The 14,547-nt window shown below is 32.8% G+C and overlaps 1 protein-coding gene and 1 long non-coding RNA gene across 2 annotated transcripts; one reads left to right on the top strand and one right to left on the bottom strand.

Moving 5' to 3' along the window:
* The first annotated feature begins 70 nt into the window (after positions 1 to 70).
* On the top strand, positions 71 to 1,871 carry LOC133846971 (uncharacterized). Its single transcript, XR_009895101.1, has 2 exons — positions 71 to 1,536; positions 1,615 to 1,871. It is a non-coding gene; the product is annotated as an uncharacterized LOC133846971 (long non-coding RNA).
* Positions 1,872 to 9,423: 7,552 nt separating this feature from the next.
* Positions 9,424 to 14,348, bottom strand: LOC133846944 (inhibin beta chain-like). The gene is given in 5 exon segments (XM_062281657.1): positions 9,424 to 9,893; positions 9,896 to 10,099; positions 10,156 to 10,385; positions 10,388 to 10,435; positions 13,872 to 14,348. Coding segments are annotated over 5 exon segments (1,146 nt in total). The 5' UTR covers positions 14,098 to 14,348; the 3' UTR covers positions 9,424 to 9,455.
* Positions 14,349 to 14,547: the final 199 nt, after the last annotated feature.

Below are 14,547 nucleotides of genomic sequence, written 5' to 3'. Positions count from 1 at the left end.
GTGCATATAATATACTCCACAAGCACACCCACATCAAATACATGTAAATATAAACACAACTACTTACATATATATGGTGAGAGGGAGGTACGCACCAGGGGCCTTAAATTTTTCTAAACTCTGAGTTCTCACGCGGCCGACGTTGCTCTCATGCAGAGATTTGTTGATAATACGGCAGACACTGAGACCACATTCAAAGCATTAGAGCCCAGCTCAGTATTTCATTATTTACCAACACATCTTAAAATAGAGATTTCGGTATATATAATTTCATTGCGTAGACTTCAGTGTAAGTACAGTGAAAATTCTCACCGCCATGCTCTCATAGTCTGATAGTCGAGACATTTTTGTTCGCTCAAGGTCAGTATCCGCTTAAACAATTTGACAGTACTCTAAAAGCAATAACATAAACCAAAGGAAAAGTGTCCGCTAAATGGAATATCCGGTTAATAGGGTGTCCTCTAAGGGAGGAGGGAACAAATAAGTTCAATAACACACTTCAAACAGGACAATAAGGAGTAGGAGTAGAAGGCGATTATAAGTGTGTACCATTAGAAAAAGTATGTTAAAGGTAAAAGGAGGCATCTAAGACTCTGAATTATATAAAGTCCTGATCAGCAACCATAACCATGGCCGTCTGTTCGTGTAGCTCTCAAAGATTAAAAAAGATTTAAGGAACTTTTTTACAACTCTTGTTATTGATGTACACTTGATCGACTTTTGAGTAGACACAATAATAACTAAAAACTAAAAACTGATGATTACTATATGATTTGGTTGTTATTACATAAAAAAACTTAGAAGCTATTCAAGAATTTATTTTTATAACAAAATTGTAGATGCCAGTGCTTAATTGTTGGCAATCTGGCTAATGAAGATTTACCGTAAGGAAACTTTCACTGCATTCTTAATCAGAGTCAACAGCCTAGACAATATATATATACTATGTAGCTACCTGTGTGAGTCTCTGTTAAAAGGCCATAAATTTCGAAGGTGTAGATTAAGTTTGTTTTATAATTTTTTAACAGCTCTTTGAATAAAATATACGTTTCTATAAGCTTTTTCCATAACTATTCTAATATTAACAGTATAGCAATTTAGTATAATACATTTTAAGTACATGCATAAATAACATACTACTATGTAGGAGGGGCTAATTATACTTAGTGTATAAAACAATATTGTACACATATAAATATGAACTAATTGCTTTTATTTCCTCCTGATAAGAAACAACTTTAATCGTGAATTCAAATTTGTTTGAAAGCAAAAACGATGTTCTCGTCTCGATAAGCGCACAAACGTCTCATTGTTCATTTGTGACAGAAAAAATTACAGTTCACAAAAATATTGCTTGATTGGGTTTAATAAATGAAAGTACACAAAGTTCATTTGAGTTATATTTTTATTGAGTAACGACAAAGTTACAATCGTATCTTTAAACACAAATAAGAAAGAAAGGCTACAGCCGAGCAAATGCTACGCGTGAATTACACCAGGGAAACGACTTTAGCGCTAAAATATTCCGAAATAAAAGTATTTAAAAATACTTTATAACTATAATTTACATTATAATACCTAATGATCTTCATTTAAACATTTTTATTAAAGAAGACAGAAGGAAGCATCTTCGACTCCATAAATATAATGAAACCTTCCTTAGCGGTCAACTCTGTTAAGCCGACTACTTTAAACGACAGTGTGTATCCATTCGAAAAAGATTACCCCTAAAGATTACGGCTAAAATAGCGACCTGTAATGCATAAGGTGTATGAGCATACGAATTATTATTAAAGAATTTAATATTTTAAGCCAATCATAAGTGGATTTGATTTGTATTTAGTAATTATCATCATAAAACAAGATTTCATTACTGAGCTATTTTTTTTATAATAAATAAGAAAATAAAAAATAAAATCAAAAATTCCTTGCTCAATTGATGTCTCAATAATTTTTTAACTTTGTGCCAATAAGTAAATAAGTGTGTAACTCAATGAAGGCACATCTCCGATCATATAAAGTATATACGAGTTTGCATGCCCAAATATATGACTGCCCATATGAAAAGTCGACTTTAGTTAAATTACTGTTTATTTAATTTAAAAATAAATATGTTTCTATATTCACATTATTATTATTTTTTAATCCATATGGAACTTCTGGAGTAGATTTTCAATCGTTTGCAATTGTTGGTATTTTAGTGGCGAGAACTGTGAATTCTAGCATTCCATGTATGTATACAATAAAAGGTATACGGAAGACCAATCCAAAATTGGTATAATTCTGGACGGAAAAATGATTTAGCAGCGTTGAAACAGTGAACGGCTACGTTGCCTTGTTGAAATGGGAATTACATACGCGTACTTCCTTTTGCTTACAAAAATTAAAACATTTTAAAAGAATAAAAATTGTATTGTTTTTTTTATTCGATATAAACTAGATATAATAATAAATGTAACATAAATTAAAGCAATGGATAGAAGATAGAACGAAAGAAAGAAATAAACAGTCAAGGAGATTCTCGTGGTACTGCCGTGAGGTATTGCTTCACGAGACCTTGACGGGAGCTCACTCCCCTCCACTTCGCCTGCGGGTACGTTCCCTCTCTAGAGTCCGTAGTGCGGTGGTCACTTTCTCTGCATAGCTGCATACCGTTGACCAGTACTCTTCTTTCTCCATCATACGGTTCACAACAGAGGCCGTTGTGACTCTACATCCTATTGCTCCTGCATGCGTTATCTTATCTTTATACTTATATAAAGTTCTTTTGTCTAATGGAAGATATTATTATTTTAGCTAGAGATTTTCCATCAATTTTTATAGTTGTAGAATTATTAAACAAAGTGGGCGAAAATGTAAAGTGTACATGCATTGTACGATTTGCAAAATAATGACGAAGTATTTTCAACATTTGAATTCCAAAAAGGAATCATTTATGATTGGCCAAGTTAAAATGGTTCCTGAGATTCCTTATATTTATAGGCGAGCAATATTAACTTCATGAAACGTTGAAGCCGTTTTAATCAATAATTCATGATAATGATATCAATCAATGGTGAAGATATTGCATCGCAAAATATAAGTTAAAATTAATAATAATTAATATTTTTTTAAAAGTCTGAGTGTATAGTCAAAATTTGAACAATTGCGGTATAATCAAAAAAGACTCTTGCCGATGATTGCAGTTATCAATGATCATACAATAAGTTCATAGGTTTTTAGGTGAAACAAATTATGTTCAAAATATACATTCTCCGCAACGAAAAAATTGGAGTGGCCGTTAAAATATGGTTAGTACTTTCCAATGTCCTGTTTCCACAAAAAATGAGCAATGGTAAGTTTTGAGTGTGGTGCTTTGAAGCATAATGTCTTTTTAAAATCAGTAATGCAATTTGCATAACTTTGCACGCATTTTTATTATCAATTTTTGGTGAGCTCCGTTTCTAAAATATTGGGGCGAACGTAACATTCGACCTGAACATAACCGAAAAACCCGAGGCTTTTTGGTGCAGTGGAAATATGCTATAAGACAATACTTTGAATCATAATAACTTTAATATTAACTTGTTTTCTTTACGTTTCTTTACTTCAATCGAATTTGGTTTATTTGATTGGTCTGGTAACTTGGTGCTTTCTTCAAGTGAATTATTCTTGTCGAAGAAAAGCAATGATTTCAATTTCCTCGTATGCTTACAACCGCAGAATATATAATAAAAAGAATATTAAACTATTAATAACTTTGGCCGCATAGAGTGTTATGTGCAAAATGATGGCTCAGACGTCTCTCTGGTGTGAGAATCCATATTCCGACACATTTACAATCTTGAAGAGATGAGTTGTGTATGCAGGTCAAACTTCTACGAATGTTATTACAGACTGTTCATACACATCAGTCTCTCACTCTGCTTAAGCAGCATGATCTTGGAAGACAGTACGGATTCATTTTTTTGAGGCCTACTATGCTGGTGGCATCATTTAACAGTCCTCGTTTTTTAGTAGACTCTTTTGGTTCTAAGGCATTTTTAACTAAACATAGCGCTTAATATGTGTATATTAATTATTATATTAAACAAGTAAGAAAGCTACGGCCCAATATACCAGATTGTCAGCCAAAGCAACTAAGACCCCTAGTAAGTAGGCGTTTTTGCCCATACAAAAGTATTTCTTTAATAACTTCGACTATTTATACCCGCTACCCATAGGGTAGAAGGGTATTATAACTTTGTGCCGACAGGAAATGTATGTAACAGGTAGAAGGAGGCATCTCCGACCCTATAAAGTATATATATTCTTGATCAGCGTCAACAGCCGAGACGATATAGCCATGTCCGTCTGTCCGTCTGTGTGTCTGTGTGTCCGTCCGTCTGTCCGTATGAACACCTAGATCTCAGAGACTATAAGAGATAGAGCTATAATTTTTTCGACAGCATTTGTTATGTTTGCACGCAGATCAAGTTTGTTTCAAATTTTGCCACGCCCACCTCCGCCCCGAAAATCAAAAAATCGAATAACAAGCGTAATTTTAAAGCTAGAGTTGCGAATTTTGGTATGTACAATAATTACTATAGTAGTTATGATTCCTAAAAATTTGGTTGCGATCAGATAAAAATTGTCGAAGTTATTAAAGAAATACTTTTATATAGGCAAAACGCCCACTTACTAGGGGTCTTGCTTTGGCTGACAATCTGGTATATTGAGCTATCTATGGTATATTTTAAATGCGGTACTATATCGATATACCACATATACCATTTGGTATTTTTAGTATTTTTGCAGTATATTTGGTATATTTTGAGAATAATACCGAAAATTCATTTCTTTTATTCAAAATGGGTAGCGGGTATCTCACAGTCGAGTACACTCGACTGTAGCTTTCTTACTTGTTTTATCTGATCGCAACCAAATTCATAATCATCATCAGGAATCATAACTACTAACTCTAGCTTTACGCTTGTTATTCGATTTTATACCCGCTACCCATAGGGTAGAAGGGCATTATAACTATGTGCCGGTAGGAAATGTATGTAACAGGTAGAAGAAGGCATCTCCGACCCTATAAAGGGTCAAAAATATATATACTTCATAGGGTCGGAGATGCCTTCTTCTACCTGTTACATACATTTCATGTTGGCACAAAGTTATTATACCCTTCTACCCTATGGGTAGCGGGTATAAAAATCGAATAACAAGCGTAAAGCTAGAGTTAGTAGAGTTCGGCGCATATTAAAAAACAACCAAGAAAGCTACAGTCAAGTGTGCTCGACCCGCTACCCATTTGGAATAAAAGTAAAATATTGCGGTATTATTCTCAAAATATACCAAATATAATATGGAATAGTGAAAAATAGCAAATTATGTATTTGGTATGTCGATGTAGTACCACACTCAAAATATACCATAGATTGCACAATATACCAGATTGTCAGCCAAAGTAACTAAGACCCCAGTAAGTAGGCGTTTTTGCCCATACAAAAGTATTTCTTTAATAACTTTGACAATTTTATCTAATCGCAACCAAATTTTCAGGAATCATAACTATATTTATTTCTGTATATATATATATATATATATGTACGACTCTACCTTTAAAATTACGCTTGTTATTCGATTTTTGTCAATTTGCGGGGCGGAAGTGGGCGTGGCAAATATTTGAAACAAACTTGATCTGCATGCAAATTAATTATTAATAGCTCTATCTCTTATAGTCTCTAAGATCTACGTGTTCATACGAACAGACAGGCAGTCAGACGGACAGACGGGTATAGCTAGATCGTCTCGGCTGTTGACGCTGATCAAGAATATATGTATATACTTTACAGGGTCGGAGATGCCTCCTTCTACCTGTTACATACATTTCCTGCCGGCACAAAGTTCTGCCCAATGGGTAGCGGGAATTACAAGGAATTACAAATAACATGTAGATATAGATATTAACAAAAAGGATCTTCTGAGCATTTTATTAATTTGAACATTTAACATTTGTAAAGCTTTTAATTTATTTACTTACTAAGGCAAAAAGGCAATAAAAAAGTTTTAGTTAATTTTTAAAAGTATATATTTTTTTCTCTTAATCAACTTTATTTTTTGAAAACTAGGTGTTTCATTTGTATACGTTATGCATACGTACATACATGTCATGATTTATATAGATTATAAATTTTAAATATGATTTAATGAAAGGAATCCTTTGTATCCACAGATTTTTGGTTAAATGAATACAAACAAATTCAGTTTATCTAGTTATTAACTTTTGTAAATATTATAAAGTTGAGATAATAGAATTAATAATTATTATTTGCTTGAAAGTTATAGATGTAATAATTAGATTATATTTTGCTTGATTTTTAGATCGAGATGAATGCTTTGGTATTCATCGATTTTTATTTTATTTAGGTCATAAATGGAGAGGATATATGTAAATACATATATTCGCCGTTGTCATTACTATGTTTTATTTTGTTTATACATATAATATATATATAAAAGACAACATATATTGAAAAGACACCAAATTAATGAATTAAGTATGAGTAGCGAGTATCTCAACAACAGCAGTCATTCTATCCAAATATTTACCGTTCATTAAGAGAGAGGGCAAATACGGATTGACTCTATGGAAGGACAAAAACAAAACAGTTTAACTCTATCAAATTCACATACATCATAACTGAAAAGCATCAAGATATTGCTTGCCACTCGATATTGTTTGTATGTAGGCATAATTTAACATAATTTGCGTATATTAGTTCCGGAGATTGTGTTAAAAGTGAAGAGCTGAGATAACTACCCTGGAGAACACGAGAAGTAACTCGTAGTAATAACAAAATTATTAGATAAAATATTTGGGCGCCTTGGTTTAAATGGCTTGATATCTAGCATAACAAATTAATTGGGCATCCAATAAGATTAAGGGAATAATTAACGGAGCCGAAAGCTTTGGTAAAATCTATATTTATAAAACCAGTTCTTTCGTTATTAACCAATTCTTTGATAGCAAACGAGGCATACTCGGGCAGATAAGTAATAATGGATCTCCCATTCATAATCCATGTTGGTAGGGAGAAATTATTGAACTAAACAAATGTAGCAAATGATTAGTTAAGATCTTCTAATAAACTTTTGGAATAGCGGAAAATTTACAAAATCCTCTATTAATTTCTGTCATCGAACGAATCATAAATAATTCATTCCAAAAGTCGATGTGTCAAGCGATAAAGCATCGACTGAATACCGAAGTATGCATTCGAAAACTCCATCTAGACCTAACGAAAATCAAATTACCGACACCTTACTCATTGAATATTCAATTCAAACGAGACAGGCATGACCTGAGTTAGCTATTCATAGACTTTCGTTTAGTGCCTTAGCTTTGCAGAAAAGTTAGTTTAAATCAATTTAATTAAGCTCGATAACTCGACCCAGAAGGTTAAAGGGGACTTAGAGTCTGATTTCTTAAACTTTTTGTAAAGTCAGCTTCAAATTCTTAAGATTTGTAAGTTGTTTAGATTAAAGACATAAAAGCATTAAGATTTAGTTGATTGTAAAATATCTTAATATCGTGGGAGCATTAAGTTAGATTAATTTTTGGTAAATTTGCCTTTTGAAATCAACGAACTCAATATCTGAAGCTAGAGGTAATAAGATGGTTTTAAGTATAGATTTATTGAGTTCAATTATTAAATCCAGTTTTGAAAGATTTGCTGGTAGTTTTGATATAAACCATCAAAGCACAAATTTTATTGATGTCGAATAGAGGTTTGTATTTGGTTTATTGCACCCAATGACTTTTCACGGCCATAAAATAAAGACATTTTTTCTCAAGGATGTGCCGGAGATGTTCTCAAGTACGGTTATTGATAGTAGATTTTACTCATTTTCAAGAAAAGTACATTTCAAACATATGACTTTTGTAACAATACATATATATTATATAACACATATATTGGAGAGTTGTAATGTCAGTTGAAGTTTGAAAAGTGGACCCAATGGGTAAAAACTGATTTTGTAATTTAATAATTCAAACTAATAACTATGTGTATTCTGAATAACTGCTATGAATTTATTGACTATCCATTTTAATATTGGTATGAATTTATTAAATTTTTAACTCCAAACTCAGTTAAATTTAAAACTAAAAATATTCTTGTTTAATAATATACATTACCAACTACTTTGACAATTGTTTATAAATTTTGCTTCAGACAATTCAAATTTGAATGGAAAAAAAGATAACATATATGAAACTCATTTCAATAAATTGTTATAAATAGAATATTATAATATTCTAAAAGAATAATAAGAATAATCTTGTAATAGAATAAGAACATATACTTTACATAAACTTTGAGGATAATATGATTTAGTCAGGAAATATTTCTGATTAATTGACCTTATGGATGTAAATACATAAAAATGCTGAATGAATGACTCCCTAACATTAATGTAATGCACGAAATAATTTTTTTTTTTTTCGTATGTGAAATGTAAAAATTATTGGCAAATTAACTTTTGAAATTCTGGAAACAGCTACAAAAATAGTGTCACTTATATAAATAATTAATTTTATAGTATTGTTGTTATTAAATAAAAACAGTTTACAATGTTTATGTATACTGTTGATCAATCGCATATTATGGAGGCACTTTTGTTAATGAGTTCTACTTGTACATTCCAAAATCATTTAATCTATTCAATTATCCCGTAACGTATTAATTTTTAATACATTCAAATACGTACACAAAATTAGTAAATTTTTAAGAATTTTGTTATGTGTAACACACTTGTTAAACTGTTCGATGTTTCCAATGAACTCATGTCCAAAATAATACAATTTTGACAGACGGAAAATATCATGGTTACGAAAGTCCAGAATAAGATCCAAAAGTACTGCAAGAAACAAAGAAATTAGTTTAATTAAATTTACATTGATATGAGTGTTGATATATACATGTCTATTATTATTTGCACTTGAAAGGAAATACATAGGTAACACATGGTCTAATTAAGAAAAAAGCTACAGTCGTATGTGCTTCACTGTGAAATGCCGCTACACATTTTGAATAAAAGCAAATCAGAGCGGAAATATTCTTAATAAGCAAGGAAGAGGGCTACAATCGAGTTTACTCGTCCGTAAAATACCCGCTACCAATTTTAATTTAAAGCAAAACAGTGCGGTATTAATTTCAAATTTTACCAAATTAATATTTCATACTAATACTAAAAATATACCACAAGCTTTTTAGATATATTGATACAGTACTATATTCAAAAACAACTAAGGCCCTTATGAAATTATAAGACCAAAATTTCAGGAATCATAAAAACTAGAGTTAAGAATAACCTTTTCTTATTTTTAAAATTGTTTCAGTTTATGTTTTTTCACTGTAAAGACGCGACAAATCCGTCAAAGAATTACCCATATATATATTATAAAGTGAATTTTGAATGACTTACTCTTAAGGACAGCCGCATTCGTCAACAACCATTTTTGGCAAATCACGTTTAATTATACCCTCGTCGCCATAGTAGATCAACGACATGCTCGAGAACTTGACAGGAGCACAACAGGGTTTCATTCCATTTAACAGTCCCATTTTTCGATATTCTTCTATGAAATGCGTATGAAATGTTTGAAACGTATCCGGAGTTCGAAAAGGCCCAGTGCATTCGCCACGGCAATAATTTGCAAAATACCCACGGGGTGCGATGATCCAATCGTCCCATCCAAGCGCCTTAAACGATACATAAAACGATTCCTTACAGCATTGTCCACTAGTGGTACCACCACAATCCAAAGCACGTCTTCTCACACGTCTCGGTCTTGTTGGCTCGGTATGAAGCACAAGAAAAGGGCGATTCGGATTTACGTTATTCATCGATTTCATATTTTTGAAGCTGCTTGGATGGACGACGACCTTGGGAACAAGTGCAACGAATATTGGCTTCCACATCCCGTGCAGTCAATCAACAGACGCAAATTTCTATTCTTGTGATCGCTGTACCACTCCCTAATTGTTTCGGTCATGTCAAAACGTTGCCAACCCAAATTGTCGGTTACAACTTCAAATGACGCCCGGAATAAGAAAGCTTGATCAACTACCTAGTATCAGAATCATAAATTAGCATTGTTATTATTGAATTAATAAAATTGCTTACCTTTTCTGTGATATTAATGTTATCAGTCATACGGAATACCCATATTTTAATTCGTTCGCGCGGCACACTTCCACTTCCAATGTAATGGTTCTTCTTTTTTCGCTTTATTTCAAGTAATTTTTGTATTTGAAAATTAATTCCTGGTGATGTTGCATCCCTGCCATTACGGTGTTTCTCAATTCGTAAATGCATTTGCGCACTTCGAATAGATAGCTTTTGATTTGGTGTCCATGTTTTTGTGGAGAAAACTCAACTATACGATATTGATGATATTGTGTTCCTGCAGCAAACAACATGTAAATCAGTAGATTTTATTATTAGCGGTTGACATTGTTCAATATGCACGAAAGTCAATTTTCATACCCACTACCCATAGGGTAGAAGCTTATTATAACTTTGTGCCGGCACAAAATGTATGTAACAGCTAGAACGAGGCCTCTCTGAACCTATAAAGCATATATATTTTTGATCAGCATCAATAGCTGAGACGATCTAGCCATGTCCGTCTGTCTGTCTGTCCGTCTGTCCGTATGAACACCTAGATCTCAGAGATTATAAGAGATAGAGCTATAATCGACAACATTTGTTATGTTTGCGCGCAGATCAAGTTTGTTTCAAATTTTGACCACGCCCCTTCCGCCCCGAAAATAAAAAAAGCTAGAGCGGCGTATTTTGGTATATACAATAATAACTATAGTATTTATGAGTCCTGAAAATTTGATTGCGATCAGATAAAAATTGTGGAAGGTATTAAAGAAATACTTTTGTGTGGGCAAAAACGCCCACTTACTAGGGGTCTTAGATGCTTTGGCCGACAATCTGGTACATTGTGCCGTCTATGGTATATTTGGAATGTGGTACTACATTGATATACCAAATACACCATTATAGTATAGTTTTAGTATTTTGTAGTATTTAGAATAAATATACCGAATATTTTGAAAATAATACCACAATATATTGCTTGTATTCAAAATGGGTAGCGGGTATCTCACAGTCGGGCTTACTCGACTGTAGCTTGTTCTTTATATTCCCATTATGAGGAAATAAACAAAATTCTAGAGTAAACGGATGCACAACTATATCTATAAATTATATTTATTTGATTTCGATGATAAATCTCCCGACTTACTAACAGAACTATTTACAGTAAAAGTATAGAGGATAACCAATATATAACATATAACTATGGTATATTTGGAATGTGGTACTACATTGATATACCAAATACACCATTATAGTATAGTTTTAGTATTTTGTAGTATTTAGAATAAATATACCGAATATTTTGAAAATAATACCACAATATATTGCTTGTATTCAAAATGGGTAGCGGGTATCTCACAGTCGGGCTTACTCGACTGTAGCTTGTTCTTTATATTCCCATTATGAGGAAATAAACAAAATTCTAGAGTAAACGGATGCACAACTATATCTATAAATTATATTTATTTGATTTCGATGATAAATCTCCCGACTTACTAACAGAACTATTTACAGTAAAAGTATAGAGGATAACCAATATATAACACAAGTGATGCCAGCAGATAAAGCAGAAGCCATGCCCGTCTGTCCGTATGAAGATAAATTAGTCTCTAAGATATGATATGAGATAGGCCTAAAGTTTCTTTTTGACGACACTTATTATTATTGAAGGCAGTACACATTCGATTTAGATTTTGGTCTACCTATCCTCAAAAGCGATTTTTGTACATGTCATAATAACTACAAGATAAGTAAGCCATAGAATATTGGAAGACAATTTAATATTTTATATCTATGGCATATATAAATTAATGTAAAAGTATTATTTGTTATTTTTCGGTATATTTATTTAGTATACATTAACGAAAATATATTACAGCTTTCGTTTTGTTTTTATTAAAAATCGGAATGTGTTATTCCATAATTAATTGAAGTTAAGAATTGGTGCTTTAGGTTGAAAATATGTAATTTATTTTTTGATAGAATTAAAGTGTAACAAATTTGTATATATTTAGTGATAATGTGGTATATGCAAAATTCTAGTTCAATTCAAAACTCAAACAAATTTAAAATTGTTTTCATCTTTTTGTGTCTGGTGTACTTGCTTCACACTTTAGAACAATAGTAAAAGTACTTCACATACACTGTCTAAGCTAAACACTCAGACAGTAGGTATATGTATAATACTTCGCCGCTTATTCACACTCGTTGACAGTCAGCAGGAATTGGGGCTAGGTTGTGAGAAGGGGTTATGCCTCAAGCAAGAAGCAAGAGGCCGTATACTTGATGAGTCCGAACAGTGGTTACTTCCGTGTGAAATTGCAGTTGAGTTTAAAACTCATTCAGCATTGTACAACTTCCAGCCCTCTTTCAATAATTTACACCAGCTTCTGTTCACTACACTACTACGCATTGCGTTGTATATGCTAAAAGTATTATTTCTCTAATCTGCTTCCATTGTATGCAGTAGCAGACATAAACCCCACAAATGACTCATCAAAACTGACTCACAAATACATACTGTTTCTGTATTAGTAGTAGTAGTAAGTATTATTGTTTTCTACCTAAATATACATTTAGGTCTATTTAAGCTAGAACGGGTGCTTAGGTATCAGTCGCTGCTACAGTCGTGTGTGCACAACTGTGAGATACCCGCTACCCATTTCGAATAAAGTCAAAATATTGCGGTATTATTCTCAAAATATACCAAAATAATATACTGTAAAAATATGCCAAACTGTATATTTTGTATATCGATATAGTACCACAATCAAAATATTCCACAGACGGCACGATATACCAGATTCTTAGCCAAAGTAACTAAGACTCCTAGTAAATACGCGTTTGTGCCGATACAAAAGTATTTCTTTAATAAATTCGACAATTTTTATCTGATAGCAATAAAATTTTCAGGAATGACAATTATTATAGTTATTATTGTAAGTACCAAAATTCGCGACTCTAATTACGCTTGTTTTTCGATTTTTATTGATTTGCGGGGTCTTAAGTGGGCGTGGCAAAAATTTGAAACAAACTTGATCTGCGTGCAAACATAACAAATGCTGTCGAAAATGATAGCTTTATCTCTAATAGTCTCTGAGATCCAGATACGGACAGACGGACATGGCTAGATTGTCTCGACTGTTGACGCTGATCAAGAATATATTTACTCGTACTTTATAGGGTCGGAGATGCCTTCTTCTAACATACCTTTCCTGCCGGCACAAAGTTATAATACCCTTCTACACTTGGGTAACGGAAAACACTCGTCAAAAATTTTCGTGGCGGCAATTCGTTCCGCAATTTCCAAAACAAAATAAATAATGCACATCGATACTATGATACTAGAATGAATGTGACAACTAGATCTACTGATCACGCAGTTTCACAATTTAAGTTGCAAGCTCTTAGCATTTGCCAGTCAGTCAGAATACAGAATGTTTCTTTTTATATGGAGTTGCACTGAAAAACACGATTTCGCGCATGTGGTAACAACGCGTTAGGAACGAGTTTTAATTGATTATTTGCTCTTTCATTTACAACACTAAGGGGAAAATTAGAACTATTAGTTAATATTGAAGTCTTCAATGTGAAAACTAGATCTAACGTTCAGGCAGTCTTACAATTAAAGTTGCAAACCCTTAGCATTTGCCAGTCAGTCAGAATACAGAATGTTACATAGTAGATGTATAATATATAGATTGATATATTAATATGATTTTATTCCTTACCTTCCTCTGCAAATGTGATAATCTCTTGGGTGTTACCAAAGAAGTCTTCGCGCTCAAATCCAAGTGCATCTTGATCAGGTATATCCATAGGTATAGACTCGTGAATCATATTTTCCTCTTCATAATTGGTATAATACTGTGTGGGAGCATTGTTATTAGTATTTGCATTAAGCTCCTTCAGTTTTGAATGTATTTGTTCTCCGTTGTTGATATTACGATAATACATTGGATCATGCTGTTGTTGATAGTTCGCGTCATCCGAGTTAGTGTTAACACTATCACTACTACGATGTATATCTAAAAGATATGTTGATTTATTGTAAGCATTTGCCTTTTGATTCCTCTTTTTATTCTGTCTGTTTCGCCATTCCTTAGAGTCTGTTTTTATTCCAATTAAAGTTCTTGGATTATGTTGAACCCAATTCGATGATTTGGAATTTCTGCGATGTGTTTGTTTGGCATCATTTTTATAACTGTAGTCATTGATCATCACTAAATTTCTCAGTTTCGTCGGTTTTATTGATTACTCGACTGCTTCCACTAATCTGAAATGTGTCATCATGCGCAATGTTAAGGCCACCATCCGCTCGATAAATCGTCTCCCAGATAAATTGTTTCGGCAAAGGATGCGATACATTTGGCTTCTGACTGAGTCAAGTTTGCTGAGTATCTGTCG

Source organism: Drosophila sulfurigaster, chromosome 4 (genome assembly GCF_023558435.1).
Source record: "Drosophila sulfurigaster albostrigata strain 15112-1811.04 chromosome 4, ASM2355843v2, whole genome shotgun sequence".
Classification (NCBI taxonomy): Eukaryota; Metazoa; Arthropoda; class Insecta; order Diptera; family Drosophilidae; genus Drosophila; species Drosophila sulfurigaster.
This window is presented reverse-complemented; position numbering and strand designations above follow the sequence as displayed.